This window comes from Apteryx mantelli, chromosome 7 (genome assembly GCF_036417845.1).
Source record: "Apteryx mantelli isolate bAptMan1 chromosome 7, bAptMan1.hap1, whole genome shotgun sequence".
Lineage (NCBI taxonomy): Eukaryota > Metazoa > Chordata > Aves > Apterygiformes > Apterygidae > Apteryx > Apteryx mantelli.
The window spans coordinates 34,672,451-34,693,964 of record NC_089984.1 but is presented as its reverse complement, the minus strand read 5'-3'; the positions used below and the strand labels follow the sequence as shown (position 1 = coordinate 34,693,964).

At 42.6% G+C, this 21,514-nt stretch overlaps 1 protein-coding gene across 12 annotated transcripts in view; it reads right to left on the bottom strand.

The window, feature by feature from the left end:
• The window catches only part of TCF7L2 (transcription factor 7 like 2), a 184,843-nt gene extending 163,540 nt beyond the window's left edge, over positions 1–21,303 (bottom strand). For all 12 annotated transcript variants that reach the window (XM_067300250.1, XM_067300254.1, XM_067300251.1 and 9 more), the window contains exons 1-3: positions 20,459–21,303; positions 20,066–20,132; positions 19,721–19,845 (exon numbers count right to left, since the gene is read on the bottom strand). In XM_067300250.1, coding sequence (XP_067156351.1) covers positions 19,721–19,845; positions 20,066–20,132; positions 20,459–20,647 — 381 coding nt within the window. In that variant the 5' untranslated portion in view covers positions 20,648–21,303. The remainder of the gene's footprint in view (positions 1–19,720; positions 19,846–20,065; positions 20,133–20,458) is intronic.
• Positions 21,304–21,514: the final 211 nt, after the last annotated feature.

Below are 21,514 nucleotides of genomic sequence, written 5' to 3'. Positions count from 1 at the left end.
TTGGCTGTTGAAGGGTACACATCAGCCTAGAACCTGGCAAGTAGCTGGCTCTGAAAAAAACCCAGCTTTTGAGAGAGGTCAGAGGCCTATCACAAAGCTGTGTGGACTACTGTGCTGAAATCACCCAGCAAGCACGCTCACCCAGCCTGCGATCAGAACATACCGAGGTCCGTCTCGGAAAGAGCTGAGGGCATCGGACCAGCCGGAGGCCCACCACAGCCTTCAGATTTTGCCATTGCATGCCAACACAACAGCCTCCGGGCTCATGAGGCTGAATCCCAAACAAATAAACCTTCTAGCAGAGAGAGACTCAATTCAGAGACACAGATAGCATCCAGACTCCTGTGCAAAGAGCTTTGCCCAAGAGCTGACTAGACGGGTATGGCAGTCAAAGTAGGAGGATGGAGACCACCAGAGACAAAGGCTGGTGTCCCGGCCCTCTCTAGAAAAGGGAAACTCCCATTGCCTTCAGCAAGGCCAGGATGTGACCCAAGCTTGTGGAGCTGCCCTGAGGGAAAGCAATTTGTCTCACTCAAGGGATGCCAAAAAAATTTAGCACAGCATCCATAATCACCCTGAAATGTTCTCTGCTAGCAAAACATAATTGGTTTATCATTTATTTCTCAATTAAGTGGTGCTTCAGTTGACCAGGGAGTGGATTCCTATTGTATATTGATTAGCCAATAAAAATACATTTAAAAGCAAGTCTGACTACAAACAAGGAACAAGAGCCCTTTCTGTCTGCCAAGCGAGGTGTCCGTCTGTACAGGCTGCTGTACTTTCTCTCCACCTGTTCTAGCAGTTCAGGTGTTGTGAAAAATGCTTTTACACAATGAATGAATTCCTAAGGCTACTTGTAAAATTACTAGGCGCAGCCTTGTTAAACATTCATTTGGATCTAAGACAATAAATTAAATCACAAAGCAAGTGAGCAGCAAGTGCTAAGCTACAATCAAAGCTAAGTAAACAGAATATTCCACCAGTGGCTTATCCCCCAGCCATTACTCCCCATCATCTGTCCCTGCTCTCCACACTTACAAGGCCTCCCACAAATCAATAGCAAGGCTCATTGATTATAATTGGAGCAGGATCACACCCTTTTCCTTCCAGGTCAAAAGGCACAACAAATACAGGCCATTAAGTATTTTGTGACACCACTCAGTGACTATATACATAGTTATGATATCCACAGAATAATGTTCATTTATTTCAGCAACAATCTGACAAACTATATTTATGCTGCACCTTTGCCCTCCTTGCTTGAACTCTGCTCAGCAATGTCTCTCAGCTGGGACTACTTCTAACACACAAAACTTCCAAACAGCTTTCAAACCGCCAGTGTTTCTTGGATATTGTTTTGTTTAAATCTACTACAAAAGGGCATTTTCTTGCTCTCCACTCTTCCATCCTCCTCCCCTTCTCCTCTTCCCCCTTAGACTGTGTGCCAAAAAAACAAACAAAAACAAAAAAAACCCCAAGGATTTAAAGTAACATTTGTTGCACGCCCTCTGTGAGCACCGAGAGTCTGAAGCGTTACTGTGGCTAGCCTAAAAAGTTGCATTCCACTACCGAACTAAGGAAGCAGCCCATCTGGTGCTGGCAAAGCGATCAAGAAACCCCACAACTACCCACAGTCCCTCACGAGCTTCAGAGCGGCACGACCTACCAGGTAGGAAGGTTACTTTAGAACAGATACTTTAATTATTGACACCCTAATACCGCAGTCACACTACTGCTTTCACTTCATTCCAAGATTGCTGTGTTTTATGGACAGCCAGCAACAGAAATATTATTAATGCTAATTTTATACTTCAGAGAAAGAAAAGAGGCATAGACATTTACCTACATTTTGTATATGTGTATATATTTTTTATATATATATACACACACACAGAGACATACATACATATTTATAAATAGATAGATATATGTACATAGACACACACACATCTGTGCAGATAAACCCATTTGCTACAAACGAAAAGACTGGTTGTCTGAAGGTGTTATAAATGCCTCTCAGAACTCATTTAGTCTGGTCTGCATAATCTCACCAGTGGATTTGCCACTTGTAAATATTCCAAACTTAGGTCAATAAAAATCTTTTCAGCAACCAGGCAACTTATATGTATCTATTCACAGATCCATTCTAACATCCACTCTTGGTTTGCTATTCTTCTGAAACATTGGTAGGCTAAAGAAGCAGAAAGGGAGAAGGTAGGGAGAAGGGAGAAAGCCCAAATCATGTGTCCTTATAAAGGACATTCTGAGTGCTCAGCAAGTTGGGGAGGTGGAAATTCACACCCCACTGACAAGATGCAGCAGCTCCACATCACTTTTCCTCATTCCAAAACTGAAAGTATGGCAGAGAGGAGAACGTCAAGAAGCAAAGAGATAAATGTAGAAACCGATGTCGTGTCATGCTCTCATAAAAGGCTCGGATACACCTACAGAATCTTCCTTATGACAGTCATATAAACATTGGGCTGGGGCTGTGTACAGGAGATTAAACCAGAGAGGAAGTTTCACACGTGTCATGCTACCAAAGGTTATTTTAGGAACTGCTTAGAAGCTGAGTAGGGGGTGGAAGCTGATTATATTACCACAGATATATTTAAAAATATAGGCCAAAACTCTCATCAGGTTCTTTCATAAAGGGTCACAAAGTCTGCACTGTGACTTGAGCTTGAAATTCGGGCTGCAGAGCAGAGGGCAGAGGAGAATCTACAGAGCTGTGCTGATCTCGCCTGGACATGAATCTTCCCTCACACCAGGATGCAGCCAGGGCAAATGTACTGTGGCTTAAAGGTTCACTTTTGCTCAAGGGACAACCCAGGTTTGCATGTAGAGACTTCTCTCCCAAGGCACCTATGCATGGCCATCTGCCTCTTACAGTTCCTGGAAAAGCTGATTTTACCGGACCAGACCAATGCTTCTTTTAAAGTGGAAGGCAGAATACATCAAGGAATACACTTGAGACTCAAGCAGGACATTCCCAGCAAGGACCTCCCTACTGCTTTGTGAACCATCACGAGCACAAAGAATACTTGGGGAAAGACAGCATGCAAGTATAGCACAGACACTCTTCTGGGGCCATGCCATCCCACCAGCCAACACCAAACCACAGCTTAGCAACCTCTAACCTACCTCTGTGCAACACACAAGCTTCAGAAGAAGGTTAACCACTACAACAGAGTTCCAGCTGCCTTTGGGTCACATTTTGATGATAACTCTGCAGCTGAAGCAGGGCTTTGGAGGAGCACAGTCCAGCTTTCCATAGATTCAGAAGAATCTGTATGCAAGGGATTCTACCTCTGCTTAATTAAGAAATGCCTCTTTTCTCCCACATGAGCATCAGCCTTAGCAAACGTGGAGAACAACGCTACCTGTTCAGAGTTGTATTCATGACTTTTAGATCACCAAGCAAAGTCACAAGCACCATCACTTGGGCCTCAAACTTGGGAAAAAAACACTTATATACATACGTATATGTATATATATTATATACAGGTATTAGAGTTTCCCTGTCAATTTCTTTCAGATTTGTGTGCCAAACTCCTGGTTCAGAAACAGATCCATTTAATTACTTGCACAGCTTAAAGCACAGTTTTTCCAATGCTACTTATGCAAAATTTGCAATCATCTATTGAAGCTTTTAAAGAGAGCTTTATGTTAAAAATTAACTGATAAAGTAGCTAACTATATCTTAATAAAGTTGTAATTGTTAAGCCATCCAAAAAAGTCACTGAACAAAAGCCAGTTTCATTTTCATTCACATATAGTTCCTCTCCTACCTTCAACTGCTCCAAGATTTTGGTATCTATAACTACACAGATGGGTTCATTTGCTTAAAATCAAGCATTCTACTGCAATTATTGTATGAACCTAGCCATTTCTTGGGTTGTGCAGACAGAAGTATAAATGAAATTTGAAATCTGGGACTCAGTTTGGGTGGGCAATGCTTCAAATTGTAAAAGCATTCAAATAACACCATATGTTAACCGCCCCTCAAGCTCCATCATCTAATAGGACATAAGTTCTTGGCTTTTTTCAGTGCAGTAAGATTATTCATCACACAGCCATGTTATTGGCCCATGATCCGAAGTCAGAATTACCTAATCAGTTGCCAGGTATGGCCCACCCTGCCTAGTTAAGCATTCTTGATGAAGTTAAAGGGACAACTTTTACTACCTTAAAAGAAAGAAGTTATTGCACAAAAGGGTCTCCAATGAATTCCAAGACGGCTTACCCCACATGCTTGCCATCCAACAAGCTAAATACAATATTCGCTGTATAGAGCGTATGTCGTATAATCAGCACAAGCTGAATGATTTAAGTTTGTAAGGCAGACGCACAGTGCTACTAATACAATAACAAAACAAGAGCAACTGATGCAAAGCAACAGAAGCTAATGCAACCTATATTGGCAAACAACATGAGGAAAGTTGTACCAATGCTAGCTTCACCTCCCATTAGTTCAGCGTATCTACACTACCATTCCAAAAACATCAATAAATCATCTTTTAGAAATTATTATCCAAGTAGAGGGAGGAAATTAAACCTTTCGCTTATAGAGTTTAATTTATTTCAATGAAACTTAGACAACTGCAAAGACAAGGAAACACCATAACTCCTAACTAACACCAGCTGCTAGAAACAAGATCACCACAGCAGATTGCAATTCATAAGTTCATCCACTGAAAGTTTTAGGACAAATCACTACTATCTTAGTGGAACTACACTCTTTGGCTGGAGAACTTCACACTAGTCACTACAGAGAGAAAAAAAAAGAAAAATGCATCTCCAATGCACCAAACTACTAAACCTCACTGAAAGATTTTTTAACCACCTTCTTGGACAGCCTCATATCAGCCTCATTTCTTTATATAATTCCAAATTCATGTCTAATAGAGATGTCTGATTGCTTCTTCACTATAAGCCATGTTTCCTGACAGTGCTTGGAAGGTAGCTAGTCTTCCCCTGAACACAAGCACACACACCATTATGTCTGTGCATAAATAAGATGGGAAACTATCCATTTCTCTCTTGATCAAACAGTTCCATAACTGAGACTCCTGTCATGCTACTCAGCTGAGTAATTACTCACTGAAAAAGAACAGCAAGTAACTTGTGAACAACTTCACAGGCAGCAGCCTTTTTTCCCCTCCTACATAAACTTAAATGCCAAATACCAAGCCTATTTGTAGCAGTCAAGATTAGTTCTAACAGCAAATCACCAAAAAGGATAAACTGATCTGAACATTTATCTAACCACTAATGATCATTTCTACTTAATTTTTGTTGTACCCCAAATGCATTAAGTACTTATGATAGATAATGAAGAAAATTGCCATCCTTGCCTGCAAGAATTCCCATGAGTATGAAGGAAATAGAAATAACATGAAACTGGAAGAGACATGGGAGAAGGATGATCTCAATGTGCAACCGCTTGTGACAGCAGGGGAGTGGATCCTTGTTTTCATTCTAGATGTACCTCTTTTGGTCTTAACTGGAATTACGCCAAAGGAAGATGACCCATTGCTAGATATTCATCAAGTTACACAAAACTACATCTGTGTGTTGGCACAACAGAAGAGGAGAAGCACTACAGATTCTAGGATTTGGCCCTGCTGGCTTTTAAAACTGTTCTCACAATCTTAAGAGGGTTTCTCTGTTAGCATGAGATACCAGGTCACCTTCGGGGACAACATTAGATTTATTCTTCTCTAAAGTAGAACATAGAAGAGTCAAACAGCTAACATCCCCCCATATTTTAAGTCACCTTAACTTTAAGCAAGGGCAATAGGATTTACCCAGCAGCTAGAATTCAGATGGTTTGATTTTGCTCCCACCAAACAGAGCATATCCATGTGAGTGCGCAACTACTGCAGCTTACTGGTTTTACCAGGGTACAATGCGGCTGGTGATTTTGGGGACTACAAATCAGCACAATGTCCCACTACCTCAGTTTCATGCAAATATTCAGGTTTAAGTGTGACCAATTTGAAGGCAATCAATGTGCAAAAACATCTTCTCCAACCAGCTTTGTGTAGCTATACCTTGAAAAAAATGACTCCATGAAAGTGGTATGAGGGTGAGGTAGGGAGGAAAGGAGTGTAGTGTTTATTTCCTTTTAACTTTCCATTTCATATGTATTCAGTGCCATGTCTGAACATGTTCAGACATTTCTTCCCCTCCCCGGTTACCCTTCTTCCAAACGCTTGTCCTACAAATTATATCTGGGATCTGAAAATTAAGCTGAATTCTTGCCTTCTCTTTCTTATGCACACAGAGTAATAAAAAGACTTTGCAATCCAAATTCTGCACTTGTGTACAGCTGCATAACCCCATTGTCCTCAAATTATTCCCTTAACAATGGCTGTGGGTTTGTACAGGTGTTGAACAAGCCCCGTAATTGGAATTTAACTAACAATTCCAACAGCAGGGGAAAAAAAAAAGGGGGGGTGAGGGAAGAGAGAAAGAAGATTCAACTCACTCTTTGTGGCATTGTCAACATGTTCAAGTAGCAATAAAAACAAAAACAAATGTCAAAAATATCTAGGTGCGTCCAATGAAAATTGGACACGCACACAGAATCTCAGGGCCATATACCCCAAACGAGTTTCCAGGAAGGGCAGCATCTCAAAACTGCTTACCATCGCATTAAGAAACAATCCCAAGGCTAAGCAGAAAAGCAAGATAGGGCCAGGCAGAACAGGAGGCTTGAGGAAATACCCAGCAACAAGATGAGGGCATCTGCCACTCAGCTTTGCCACCTGAACTACGATTAACAGCTGCTTTTATAGTCTGAGCAGTATGTACTTCCCAGCTAAATACATAGCTGTAAAATCAAATAAAAGCTTTCTGCTGTTGTCATGAGCTACATGAACTGCCCGAGATCATGACTAAAAAACAGCTTCCTCCTGCCCTCTCCCTCCGCGTATCAAGCTGCAGCCAAGACATTGACTGGAGACGTACTTAGAGTTTGTTGCTACGGATAACTTGGCCATAATAACGTAAAAGGAAAGGTTATCCAGTAGGCAAATGAAGGAGATCAGTGACTTTATAGGGCCAGCAATTACTCCTTAGCGATGCAGAATTACTACAGAGCATTCATTACTGAAGAGATGCCAGTTACTGACAAATTACCAAACTGAGAAATTAATTACCAGCTGAGAAAATAATGCGCAAGGGGTAGGACTGAGAAAGCCATATTCAGGAGAGGTTCATAATTTGCAACAAGTACGTTCTAATCAACAATTAGTCCCGCGCACGGGGTGCTCTTTCAGAGCGGCCCAAGCCACAACCCGTCTGCTAACTATCACTGCTCGAGACAAAGTAACATCATCTCAACATGGACACACCGTCCAACCTGACCATGGCACCGTCCAAGGCACAGATCCTGCAAGCCACGCAGTGTTGCTGCCAGGATAATCCCCGTCTCCCAGCTCCTCCTCGCGCCTGCGAGAAGGTTTCCCATATTCACAGCACCATTCTCGCAGACAACCCGAGTACGCAAACAGAAGCGTGCTTTGCTAAATGTAAACAGGCATTTTTTTGAAATGTAAACTTAAGGCCAAGTAATTTTTCCACAGCTTTTTTGACGCTAGCGAACAACTCTGAATAATAAATCTGTTTTTTTCTAAAATATAACAAAGATCTGGCCAAATTCGTCACCATCACCAGTGGAAAATAAGTTGTTTGGCTTGGTGGAGAAGAGGAAAGCTATATACAAGAGTTTCTTGTGGGAAGAACAATCACTTTTTCAAATAGGCAATACCTCTTTTTCTTGTCATTCAGAATTGCCCGGCTCTCTCACCTGACTGAGGATGTAGGCATGGGACATGAGCCAGGTCCACAAATACTGTAAGTGTACTGCTCAGGACCTCAGTCCTACAACTTTCACTCAGATGAGTATCTACTACCTTTAGCAATGTTTCTGTAATCTGTAGCAAGACCACCCTTCTTTCTCTGGTGCATCTTAGGAATATGTTCAGATACTCGCTGTTCCCAGGTCTCCAGGAGGGAAGGAGGGAGGGAGAAAGTAAATGCATAATATTCACGAGGTCCCAACATAGAGCCTAACCAGCTACGCCCACAGGCCCTGAAGGCAACATTAGATACAGAGAAACACAAGATAGAGCAAAGACATCAACCTCAAGGGCTCCTTTTTCTCTGCATTTAGATGCAGCGGTGAAAAAGGGGGAGAGACATAACACTGACTAAACAATTAAGCAAAACAGCAAGGATCACTACCACCAAGACTTCGCAAAGCAGAGATCTTACATTATTTCAGGGAGAACAAACAAAAGGCAAACACAAAGCCTAAACAGCAACTAAATGAATAAATGGACATCAAAATGACTAATGTTGCACTCAGGGTGATTATTCAAAAGTCAAGGAGCTTAACATTTTGTTTTCATCAAAAGTAAAGGCTTACGGGAAATTCAGCAGCCCCGCGTCCTTCCCTGGGCAGCAGCACCCACAGGGTGAACTTGCTGTCTCACTCACACTGCTCTCTGCAGAGCATCTCACCAGAAGGAGCCCAGCTCAAGGCCTCCAGACACTTCTGCAATGCACCCAACGATGACCGTCATTTTTACAGTTTTATTTGGCTTGTTCACAAGACCAAGTCTCATGTAATCCATGGGCCTGATCCTTCTCCTAACAAGAGCAATGGCAAAACTCCAGCTGATTCAGTAGTTCTGGACAGACCTTACAGTGGCAAGATGATAAACTTTAAAGGCCCAAGCCCTATTCATCCAGTCCTCGCTTCCACAGGTAATCCCATTAAAACTAATGGGATTGCTCCTAACAGTCAGAGATGCAGGATCAAGTAAGAAAGACAACAAATTTACTGAGAAATATTCCGGGCTTCCCCTCCAGCAGAGCACAAGTGCATTTCCAAAAGTATCATCTTATTTCTGTACATCAAATTAGAGCACCTCCCCCCTCACCCCCCCCCCCCAAAAAAAAGAAAGAAAGAAAAAAAAAACTGCCTGAAACCGTCATTTGAGGCAGGAAGAAGAAACGCAAGTCCTTGTTCTTTTAAAACAAGGGCAATTTAATGATGAGTAGCTAAAAATGTGGCCACACACACACACTCCTCCATATACACATACATACACAGAGGCAGTTCATCAAAAGTGAATCACAGAGAGAAAGATGAATTTGAACCCTTTATCCCCTGTCCTTTGTAAAGGCTGCCACTCAGTAAACGGAGATTGCTCTAATTACTGTGACAATTCTGCACCCCGTTCAAACAACTTTTGTGCTCTGGACAGGTTTCTCTGCGAGTTTGAAATTCTTGGCCTGAGAACCACTCTTGTCTAAAAGAGGTTTCTCGTTCCAAGCGCAGAATGCAACACTAACAAGTTGTCCCTCTTTTCAGCTCCTTTCATTCTCCTCTTTTCCAATTGCCTGATTCAGAGCTTAATGAAAACTTGTCAAGGCTTTTCTTCCCACAAACCCTGTAGAGCCCCAAGGCAATCTGTGCACAGAGTAACCACAGGAATCTCATATTGTCAATTAAAATTGAACAGACACCTGATAACTGAGTATACGTTCGCGAATAATATATATCACATGCATATACACAGATGCGCACACGTAGCCAGTCAGATAGGCGCATTACGAATATACTAAGAGCGCTGTCGACATACCAAATTCCACTTTCAATCACCCAGTTCCACTTGGGTTCTAGTTTTCAGTTCTTAATTTAATATTCCTGAAATTAAAGACAAAGTAATTTCAAGTTCTGTAGTTAACCAACAGATTTTAATGGAAAATACAGCTACTGCATATACTAGGCAGTCAGCCTTTAATAACCCTGGGGATTGTAAAGATATTTAGCCCCAATCCAGACAAAATAACCTTTGTGGGTAATCTTTATACAGTCATTTTATGACTGGCACAGGAGTTATGTCTGTGACTAGCTCCTGCACATATACATATAAATAGGTATGGACACATATACATCTTAAGTGACATTTTAAGGTGTAGTTTAAGAATTAAGAATAAGTCCATAGGGGAATGTAACAGGGAACAAAATTAAACTGAAGTATTCAGTTAAAAACAATAAAAAATCTCAGCAACTTGTCATCCAGATAGAGAACTATAATTTGTACCTCCTTTCAAAGGCAGAAAATCTTCTTGCCAGTGTCCCAATAAAAACAAAACACTGGTTGCTATCTTATTCTTCTGATGTGTTCATTCAAGGTCATACCTTTCCTGTATTCTTTATATCAGCAAACATTTATAATAGAGTAATTTCAATAGCAGTCTGTTGAGGCTGGGTGTAGATCAATGCAGCATATATATACATATGCCATGTTCCAGACCTTGTCTATGTCAGAATAGTGGCCCTGGTTTTATAAATCTCTTAAATCCAATTAAACCAATGCAAACCTCTCACTGTGCATGCTCCCAAACCAGTTCACTGGTTTAACCAGGTTAAAATTATTCAGGCTAGGGTTTAAAGTAGTTCAAAAGAACCTTTATTAAATATTTGCATCAGTTAAAAAAAGAAATCAATGTAGTTACTTGTCTCTAGACTAGAAAAGCCTATAGCCTCAGACTTTTCCAGATAATTACTTCAGGAGTCACTGACTCCAGCAGGAGTTTGGATGTACTCAGAGGGATAAGCCCCCACCTTTTCCTGCCCTTATTTTTTTTGTTTTGCTTTCTTAAAATAGGATGATTTGTTTCTGTTGTATCAACATTTAAGAATCTCTCATACTCTCCAGAAAGCCACTTTGCAATATTTTCAGTTTGGTGTTTTCTAAATATTCTTTCTCACAATCTTGAGGGGATTTTTTTTTTTTTTTTTTTGGTGTTTCAGCTGCAGCATCATCTCTAGTGAATTAAAAAGCAGAACTGGATTTTGCTGTATACAGCACCTTTCATAACACGGACACTCTGGTGAGCCCTACAAAGCTGTGAGATAAGTATTGGTCAAGCACAACTATATATTCATACATGGTGGCCATTAGACTTGCAATCGTACTTCCCACAGAGCCTAGGGCATTAAAATCTGTTCTACAGAGAGGGTAAAACAGTTAGTCAGGACTAACTGTATCAGTAGAACTAACAAAATGCTTATGGGACCTTTAACATCACAGACAGTCCCTCCTGAATTCAACTTGGCTTCTTGATGGAATTCCTGCAGGAATTCAGTACTGAAACATCTGACCACGAAAAGACGCTGTCCTCCCATCTTCTCCCTCTTCCCCTCCTCGCGCTTCCTTGAGCAAGTAGCAAAAGCATTTTAAACAACACAAATACATTTTCTACTCACCAAAGCCTACTTGTCTCATATAATTTCCATCGTTTTACTGTCATCATTTTTTCTTTGCTGAAACCAGCAGCATATGAGTCAGAGAACAACCATTAACTTTTACAACTTCCATACAAATCCACCTACTCATATTAAAAAAGCAGTATTGACATGCAACACAGCCACAGACCAAATCCTGATCCCGCCAGGATGCTCTGCACTTCTGTGGGTAAGTCAGATACTGCAGAAGCAGGGGCTCATTGAAAAAAGTACCATCGGAAACACAGCTTTTTTTTTTTTTAAATGAATGAAGGACACCACAGAAGAAGCAATGTATCAATATGATGCTTAGTTTAGTTTGGCTTTTTCAATACCTTTATCCACTTCCAAAAAAGTTGGCAATTGGTACACACAGGGCCTGATCCAAAGCCTTTCATTATTAATAGAAGTCTTTTTCCACTGACTTCAATGGATCTTGGACTAAACCCAAGGAAGACAAGTTTTCACAGCAGTAAGAGTGGCACACATTCTCTGGATTCAAAAAACAATAGATAGCATTTATGATCTTAATCTGTACAGTGTAGTTTTGTGTTTGTTTTCTTAAATAGGTCCTAGGCTGTCTGATTAACACACCCCAAAAGCCTCTCTGAAGCTGAAAGGAGTTACGAGCAGATACAAAATGCCTTGCAAAGATCTATAATATTCCCAGTATTTCCTCCAACTAGAATATAAAGGCATCCTTTACCACAACATTTCTTATAAGTTGCTGCAGCCACACTTTAAAGTGTCCCATCGTTATTAACTCCTCTAGGAACAGCTATAACGCTCCTCATCATGAATTAATTTGTATTTGTATGGCTATCATGTGCCTTTCCATATGAAACCCATTGTTCTGGAGCATTAATAAAAACCTCACCAAGTGAAGTAATGCAGTACCCCTATATTTAGTTTAAAGAAATTTAAAATAAATACATTAAAACAAAATTGCTAATATCTTTAGTACATCATAATTGGCACAGCAAGCAGAAACCCAGTTATCTTCTCAGCAAGTATTTATAGCATCACCCTTTCCCATTCATTCTGCATTTTCTTAGAGAATCCGCTGTACCCTACATCTGCAATTCATTGACTTTACAATTTACCACATGTTGAGATGGAGAGGTCTCAGCTCCATTTGAATCACTGCACAAATATGCAAGTGATTTATCGTTTTAAAACTGAAGACTGCAGAAGAACGACTCCACTTTTCCTGAACATTACTCCTTCTGGCAGACCATGAACAATTACAGTTCGTACTAATTAAGCTCTGTAAATGTGCTGTGCCCTGCTAATGCCTACCAGGCCTCAAATTTAGTTTCATGCAGCCAAACTTCAGCCAGCAGCTTAACTCATTCAGCACTGCCCAGTTGCCTGCGTACGACCCCACAAGAAATGAGGGTTGTGGGTTTAGCCTACCTAAAACCCGGGAAAAAGCCTGAACAGATTTTGCAAGCAAAGAATCAGACTGGGAAGAGGATGGGGCAGGCAGGAGGCAGGGAGCGGAAAGTATCCTTGTTGATAACCTGTTAAAAAGGGCCCAATACCACACCAGCTTTGTAATGTGGTGTTAAGGGATTCATATTTATCCCCAGGGGCTAATAAGTCACAGCATTCCATTGATTAGGAAAATGCATAAAACCTTCAACAGAACCGTACATTTATTTGTGGAAGGTCCAAATTGACAGCCCCCTCATTTTTTAAGTCAGGTTTTACATGATTTGTAGAAGAAAAACATATGGGCAAAAGAGAGTAGATTTCCACCACACACATAACCCTGCATTTTTTTTGAATTAGTATCCAAGTGTGACAGTAACCTACAGGGAAACTGAAATAAAACTGCTGAAGAAATTAAAGCTAAAAGTAATACCTAGGCATACTTGAGTAATCACATTATCTTGTTAAAACACGCGCACACACAAACACATATATATATATATATATATATACACAGAGAGAGAGAGAGAGCGAGACAAGACAGAAGCACTTCAAATATAACTGTCCACTCTAGGAAAGCTTGTTTAATAGGGAGTGAGCTGAGAATAACGAGCTTTGCTGAGTGAAGCAGTGTTTTTTCCTGGGCCCCAGACTTTCCCGACACTTAAGAGTCAGTCCCCAGATCCCAAGCTTCCCCTTCAGCCATCCGTTCATATACAGCTTTCACCCCCCACCACCCTCACCCCAGTTTAAGATTTCTCCTTGCACTTCAATATTCTTCCTTAGTCCTCCCATTACTCTCCACCGGCCTCTGGACTCTCTGCTTCTCTCCCAAACTTCAACACTTCTCCCCCGTGCTCCCCCCCTCACCCCGGCACATACGCTTCACCCCACACAACCCAGAGTTTTCTTTCAAGAAGAAGTTCTCCCATACAAACTGCTTCCAAGCTGAGCATACAAATTCATTCGGTGCATGTTTCCCCTTAACATGGGCTTTTGCTACTTTAAGAGGTCCTATTTCACACACACACACAAAATAATCAGTCTAATATATAGCTAAAGAGGATGCCTGGAAATGCATTAAACCTGACGTGTTTTTTCCCCCAGCTCAGTGGTACGTGAGAAAATTAAAGGACATTTCCAGGTGTCATCTTTCTTGAACCGTTTGCTTGTGTTGGTATCTAGGAAATACCGCATAATACTGCTGAGGCCGCTATAAAGGACCCGAGTTGTACTAAACTTCTTCCTTTTTCCTGCCCGGCTGCATCACGCGGAGCCAAGCGCTTTCAGCACTGCAAGCGTTAATTATAAACTTCAGAGCCTACGTAAAAGCACAAACATAAACCAGCGGTTCGGAGGAGGAGCACAAATATTCTTAGCTTTTGGGTGGGGAGAGACAGGATTTCCATATCTCCCCCCACACACCACCACACTCCATCTCTCATTGCTTATAATTAGTGAAAGAAATCTGACCCACTGCCAGTGTCTGTGGACCTTGGATATTATAAGGCCAGCGTGGCGTCAAATATCTTAACATTCATAAGTGTTATAGGCTGTAAATAAACCCCGTGGATTTATGACCCTGCGGTGCTTGCCAGAAAACGACTGTGGCACATTTCTTTCAGCAGACCTGTTGAGGTGCAAGTTTGCCTTTGGTTGTAAAATTAACCATTTCCTTCACAAATGTGCCCAATTAGAAGTCAAAGTTTAAGGCTTACTTACATATTTGCAAGAATGCAGTACTAAGGAGACGCACAGGAACAGAGCTTTAAACTTTTCCCTAAACCTCACAAACACCCCAAGCTAAAGTCCTCACAACAGCTCCAGTGTGGGAGCAGAGCATCGAATTTCACCTCAAACCCCTGGAAGGAAGGAAAAAAAAAAAAAAAAAAAAAAAAGCCAGCTTTATATTTATATGTGCCCACTGCAAGCGCTCAGTTTTGGCTGCGCTGGAGCGGGGGGAAGCGAGCGTATCGCTGCTGGCCTGCGCCTGGAGAAGCCTCTCCTCCCTTCCCCCAATATAATGTCCTCTACTTCCTGTGGAGGAGAGCGCTTGCTAAATCCAGGTTGTCTCATGCTTAACTGCCAATAATCCAACTTCCACATAACTCCCAGACAGCTGGGAAAAGGTCCTCAGAGTTTTTAGTCATGGTACAGAAACACACGTCCACACAAAAAATCTGCAGCTGTCCTTTTTCTCTACACCACATTTTTTATCTGATTTTGGGGCCCAGTCATGAAAGTCTGACAAATTTTAAACATTTTTACCTACATTCTCGTTTACAAGCTCTAACGAAAGCTGTGACATATTTCCCCCACCACCACCTTCAACTGACAAATCAGCACATATTTGCTTGAACAAAAAAATGAAGAGGAAGGAGGGGGGGGAAAAAGCCACTCAACATCATCAGTCCATGTATAAATGCATTCAGAAAACCTGGAAAGGCATCTACTGTATTTCTTTTTTCAGTGCAGATCAGCCACTGGCGCACCTATTAAAATTGTTCGATTTCCAAAGCAAATATTATTTTTAATGAAGTGCAGTCCTGCAATTATCCTGTACACTCAAGTAACAGTACTGCATTATATTGTTTTGCAAGGTCCCAGAAACATGAAACTTTTCTCTAACTAATTTTCATAGCCCCCTAAAGAGAAGCTGACTGACTTAGCAATGCAGCACTTTCTCCAAAATGAAATCTTATCAAGAAAAAAAAATAGGAGAATTAAAAATAAATCAGCTTCTTTACAGAAAATAAGTTAACAAACCCAGCCTGTTAGCCACTGTATACCAGCTATGCTAATACCACAGCAGAGTGATTCAGCAATCTACCTAATTAACCACGAGGAAACTTTCTTTATGCAGGTTCCATCTGATTTATGCCACAGGATCATCAGTTCTTATTTAATAACTTGTTTTTACACATGTCCAGAAACTTTATTAAAAGCATGTCTATTCAAATTTTTTTTAAAGAAAGAAAGTGAATAACGCACTCTCTGTTGAACAGCTATGTATCACAAAGTACTAAAGTGCTGACATATTAAGTTATATCTACATTATTAAACTAGTTGGTGGATGTGAATACTATAATCCATACTGCAGACATTAAACCTCAACCATAACAATTAGTAAAGAATTAATATTGTCGCATCGAGACTGAAATCTTAACACACCAGCCATAAATATTTCTGAAGGAGATGAAAAACAATTAGCATAAATACCAAAGAAGGGCAAGAACACCTGTTCTTTTTCAGTGCGATAAGCATTTTATTGTTCTCTATTTAAAATGTAATGACCTGTGTAATTACTGTAATATTACATTGTATTGCAAGGGCTTGGAATGTCACACTTTGAAAAGTGTTGTCAAAACAATTGGAGGGAGGGAAAAAAAAGGACCACCATTAACCCTTCACACTCCAGCGTCTACAGCTTTTGTATTAGAAAGGATTATGTTGCTTGATTCAGTAGATAAAGGAAAACATCCATTTCTCAAGTCAATTAAAGAAAAAAGTTTCCTCCTCAACATAAAATCTTAGTGACGGGGCTGCCCTCCACTATAGCTATTCCAAACTCTCAAACTTCAGAACCAAACAGAAGCTTTTTTGTACAATCTCACTTAGCAACAACAATTTAGGTGAAAGGAAGATGCAACAACACTAGTAAAAATAAGAATATTTGCCAGCAGGGTTTTCCTCAAATCACAATGCATCTGTCTGCTCACTGAAACCATTAACCAAGCTCTACACCTAGGATAAATATGAAATACACCACTTCTTCATTTTCAAACTCTGAAAGGAAAACAATTCCCTCTATTATCCCTAACAGGCAGCTATCACAGTCCTCCTACAAGTGCAAGTACGAAACAGGGATTCTCAGATGCATCCATTGCTGCACTACTATTTGACTAGACCTCTACTAATACACATCTATTCTTGAAAGCAATCCACATTATTCAACCAAAAGCAAGATTAACGTTATGCAAAAAAATCTTTGTCTTTTAAAATTATTACTATCAAGCTGTATATAGTTTTCAACAATTAAAGCCTTATTCTTGAGATAATGTATTATTCACCATAAGCAGATTTTATGATACTTCATAATTCTTCATATTCCTGAAGCAGTAAAGCAGAAATTGCTGCTCATGAGTTTGGTCTTGAACAGACAATTACAGGTACATTTACAGACAAACAATAATCCCGCTACACAAAAAAAAAAATTCTCAGAAAAAAAAAAACAACAAAAAACCACACCCACAAACCTTTAAGACTCTACAACAGCAAAAGAAAAGGAAAAGAATTTTTGCTACATACTGCATCATCTTTTTACCTTTTATGCTCTAAAGCTCAACAAATATGGTTTCTGGAAAAACTATAAAAATAAAATTTCTAATTATGCAGATTAATCTATACCTTTTCAAACCATGTTAAAAAACAGGAAAGAGAAAGATCAGGCTCATCTGGAATTCAAAGCTGGTGCAACAGAGAACTAGAATCCACCTAAAAACTGTGTGACAGACAACAGCTATCCCGCTTAATCTTTACAATATTCTGCTCTCAGGCCTAAATAAATAACTTTAATTTTTCCAGGCTATAATTAAGTTTTAAGCAAACAAATAAGCATACAGAATGTGAAAGAATAAGGTTAAGAAGACAGGAGAAGGTTGCTGCAGCCTGGACATGGAAATAAGAAAACTGCCTATTGAGTGTGGAAATATCCTTTTAGAATCCATCTGATAACACAAGAAGGCCACCTGCTATATCAACAATAAAACAATATGTAATTTTTTATTCAGTACCTTTAATTCATACAAACAAAACATTCCTATGGAGGCCTTTTTTAACTGTAGGGGAGAGCAAGGGGAGGAAGAATATTTCCACTAAAGCTAACAGCTGAAGGATCCTTATCTTTATACGTTAAGAGAAAAAGAATCTGTAATAAAGGTAATGAGTAAAAAATAGAGAAATGTATCTGTTGTAAGAAAAATGCTCTAAGAAAAAGAAACAGAGTTGGTCTTTCAATTAACCTATACCTGGAATAGTGGAATGCATTTTAGGTAAAAAGAAAAAAAAAAAAGAGGAATACAAAGCTTCACTATTTGTAACAAAGTAATTCATGAAGAATGTTTTGCCATCTGGAGCCTAGTGTTTACAAGAATTTGGAATTTATCACCATCATCCATATACATGTGGGTGACAGTATTCAAAAGAAAAAACATAATGCATTCAGCCCATGAATTCCCCTCCCAATCATTACAATTGCAAACTGCAGTTACCCCAATGCTACTGTCCCAGAAGTCACACTCTTTGGCAGAACAGCCTTACAAGTTAACCAAAAAATATATATATATTACCACATCCTTAAATACAGGCAAAGTCAGTGAATCTTATTTATTTCATGTCTGTCACTCTATAGTTACTAATCTGAGTGCCTACTGTTGTTTCACTAAATGAAAACAAGCCTGATCTGATGTTTAATATTTTAATGCTTTAAAACACTTGTAGATCTGATACACTAAAGTTGTCCAAGACCTCAGCCATTAGCATGGGCTCAACATCTACCGAACAGTAGATCTATTATTGTAAATTGCTATCTCGTGTTACCACAAGGAAAAAGTGTGTAAACACACATGGTGATGGTGAGGACGCTTCAAATTTAAAAACATGCGGAAGAAACAAAACAGCAGTGCTAGACCCATCTGTAGGAATATGTAGTATTTGTAGTCCCTATGGATTACGCAGTTTTAGTGAAGAATAACAATAATAAAAAAATCTTTAAAAAGAAAAAAAAAAAAAGGTTAGACTTGACAAATCTGATGTCAGAGCAGAGAGCACAGTTCGTGACACTAGGATATCAAGAGCCAAGTAACAGCTGGGGCTACAAACCCATCAGCAGACCCCAAAGTTTCCTAGGACCTGGGCTAAAACTTGCTCTGCCTGCACTCGCGCGCGCACAGACCAGCACGCTGCTGCCACATAACCCTGGGGCCTTTTTCCTTTTTTTTTTTAGGGGGGGGAAAAGAGGGGGGGGTCGATTTCAGGAAAATCCTTATTTGCAAGGGCACTTCCAGGAGGAATTCTGCCCGGCTTGTTTGCGGCTTTGTTGCTATCGCTGCACCGCCGCGGGGCCGCGTGCGCGCTGCCCCCGGCGCGGACGGGACGGGACGGGACGGGCCGCGGGCCCCGCGCTCGCCCAGCTGCGCGGCGGCGGCGGCGGCGCCGGGGAGCTGCGCGGCTCCGCGGCCACCCGGGGCACCACCGGGGCCGGCGAGGGGCCGCGGCGGGAGCGGGAGCGGCGGCGGCCGCCCGCCGCCTGCGAGCCCGGGGCGGGCAGGGCAGGAGAGGGTTAAGGGGAGGACGGGGGAGGGGGAGCGACCCAGACGCCGCTGAAGGGGCAGAAGAAAACAGATCACCATGGAAAATAAATAGTTTTGTAGGAACCAGAGCCGAGGCTCAGCTGAGGAGAAAACAACCCCTTTTCCCTACCCTCCACCCCAGCGCAGGGGAGGGGGCAATCGAAGGGGGCAGGGAAGAAAAGGAGGGGAAAAAAAGACAACCCCTGAATTAGGGAGATTTGGGAGTGGATTTATTTCTGGTTTTCTTTTGGGGCTGGGCCGGGTGTTGTGTGGTTTTTTCTTTCCTTTTTTTTTTTTTTTCCACGGGGGAGGTGAGGAGAGAAGCAGCAAACTGCCCACAAAACTGAAAGTAAAAAAGAAAAAAAAAAAAAGGAAAAGAAAAAAAGAAACATGGCGAAGTGTAAACAAACCCCCCGCCGCCGCAGCCGCGGAGTTGGGAAAGTTTGCGGCGCCGGCGGGGGAGGGGGCGGCGTGCGCGGGCAGGGGTCCGCGGCGGCGGGGCGGCGCGCAGCGCTGCGCAGCGCGGCGCGGCGCAGCGCAGCGGGGCAGGGAGGAAGGAAGTGCAGCAGCAACGATAGCGCGGAGAGGAAGGGAAAGAAGAGGGAAAAAAAAAAATGCCACTTACTGTTCTTGCCGTTGGAGAGAGCGATCCATTGGGAAGATACGGGCTGCTGAGATCGGGGATCATTATAAAGGGATAACCCGGGTATGGTGGGCCCTTAAACAACCCTCCATCTTGCCTCTTCGCAGCTAACATGGCGGGGAGACAAGAGAGGGAGCAGGGCAGCGGAGCGAGGGGCAAAAGGGGGAAGGGGGGAGGGGAGGGGGAGAGAGAAGGAAGGAGGGAGGGAGGGGGGAGGAAAACTTTTTTTAGAAAGCGTCCCAAAAAAAAAGTTGGGCGCCCGCCCCGGCCGGCGGAGGGGCGCGGGGCGGCGCGGCGCGGGCGCCCGCAGGCCGCTTCCTTACTCACCTTCCTCTAAACTTTCTCGGGATTTATCTCGGAAAGTTTCGGACCTAGGCGGAGGCCGCCTCTCCGCCTGGAAGCAAGCAGGAGTTGGTGCGGGATAATTGGGGAGGTGGGTTGTTGTGGGTTTTTTTTTGGGGGGGGGAGAAGGGAGGAGGGGAGGAATAAAAGGAAAAGAAGAAGGGAAAGGTGCGGGGAGAAGGTGCGGTGGAAAAGAGAGGGAGGGGGGACAAACAGAACAAAAGAAGGCATCGTTACAAGTTTGTGCAATGGAGGAAAGTTGGGCGCCGGCGGGAGCGGGACCCGCCGGCCGCGGCCCCGCGGCGCGGCCGCGCATCCCGCCGCGGCGGCCCCCGCCCGCCGCCCGCCGCGGCCCGCGGGGGGATTTTCCCCCCTTACCTCCGAGTCGGAGGAGCTGTTTTGATTCGTTTCTGATTCATTGACGAGAGACGACTTGACATCAGCTAAATCCCTCTCCGCCGAGGAGTTCTCGGAGATCTTCTCCTCCTGCTCCCCTTCGTCTTTGAAAGAGATCAGTTCATCGTTGGCGCCCAGATCGTCCCCTCCACCGCCGTTCAGCTGCGGCATTTTCCTCCTGGCTCACCCCACCAGCAGCAATTTTGCAAAAAGGGGAAGGGGGAAAAAAGAAGAAAAAAATAGAGGGGAATGGGGGGAAAAAAGGAAAAAGAACAGGGGAGGGGGGAAAGTTTGCACCAAAAAAAGAAGAGTCCAAGGTGAAAGTTTCTTTTTTTTCCCCTTCTCTTTCCTCCTGGGGAGGGGAAAAGAGGGAGGAGGAGGGGAGGGAAATGTCTCTTCTTTGCTCCTTTGCACCAGTGACTTTAGGCTTCTTCGTTTCCTTCTTCTGGATTTTCTCTTTCTTTCTTCCAGGGATCTGATCAGCGTGCAGTGCGCGCACACGCACTCACACTCGCGCACGCACTCACCAAAAATTAATAATAATAAAAAATATATATGGGGGGAGGGGGTCGTAGAAAAAAAAAATAATGCAACAAACAAACCAAAGAAGTCAGCTGTAACGGGGGGGCAGCCGCCGCGGATATTGGGAGCCTGTGCCGCTCGGATTTGAGTGAGTTGAAGTTGGACTGAGAGCTTTTCAGTTCAAAGGCGGCGCTGATTGACAGATAGAAAAAGGGGGATCGAAATCCGGAGGAACGGAGAAGTCTGGGATCCGGGATTATTGACAGGGAGCGAGAAACACACCAGGCACTTAATGAGATGCAGGAGGGGGCGGGGGCTCCCCGGTGACGTCTGCATAAATAAACAGGTCTGGGGCGCGGGAGGGGGAGGAGGAGGAGGAGGAGGAGGAGGGTGGGGGAAGTAGGAAACTAACAATGATCCTTTTTGGCGAGGGAGCGCGCGCGGCGGGGAAGGGGAGCGGGCGCGGGGAGACAATGCGGGGCAGCGGCGGGGGCGCGGGGCGCCGCGCCGGGGGGG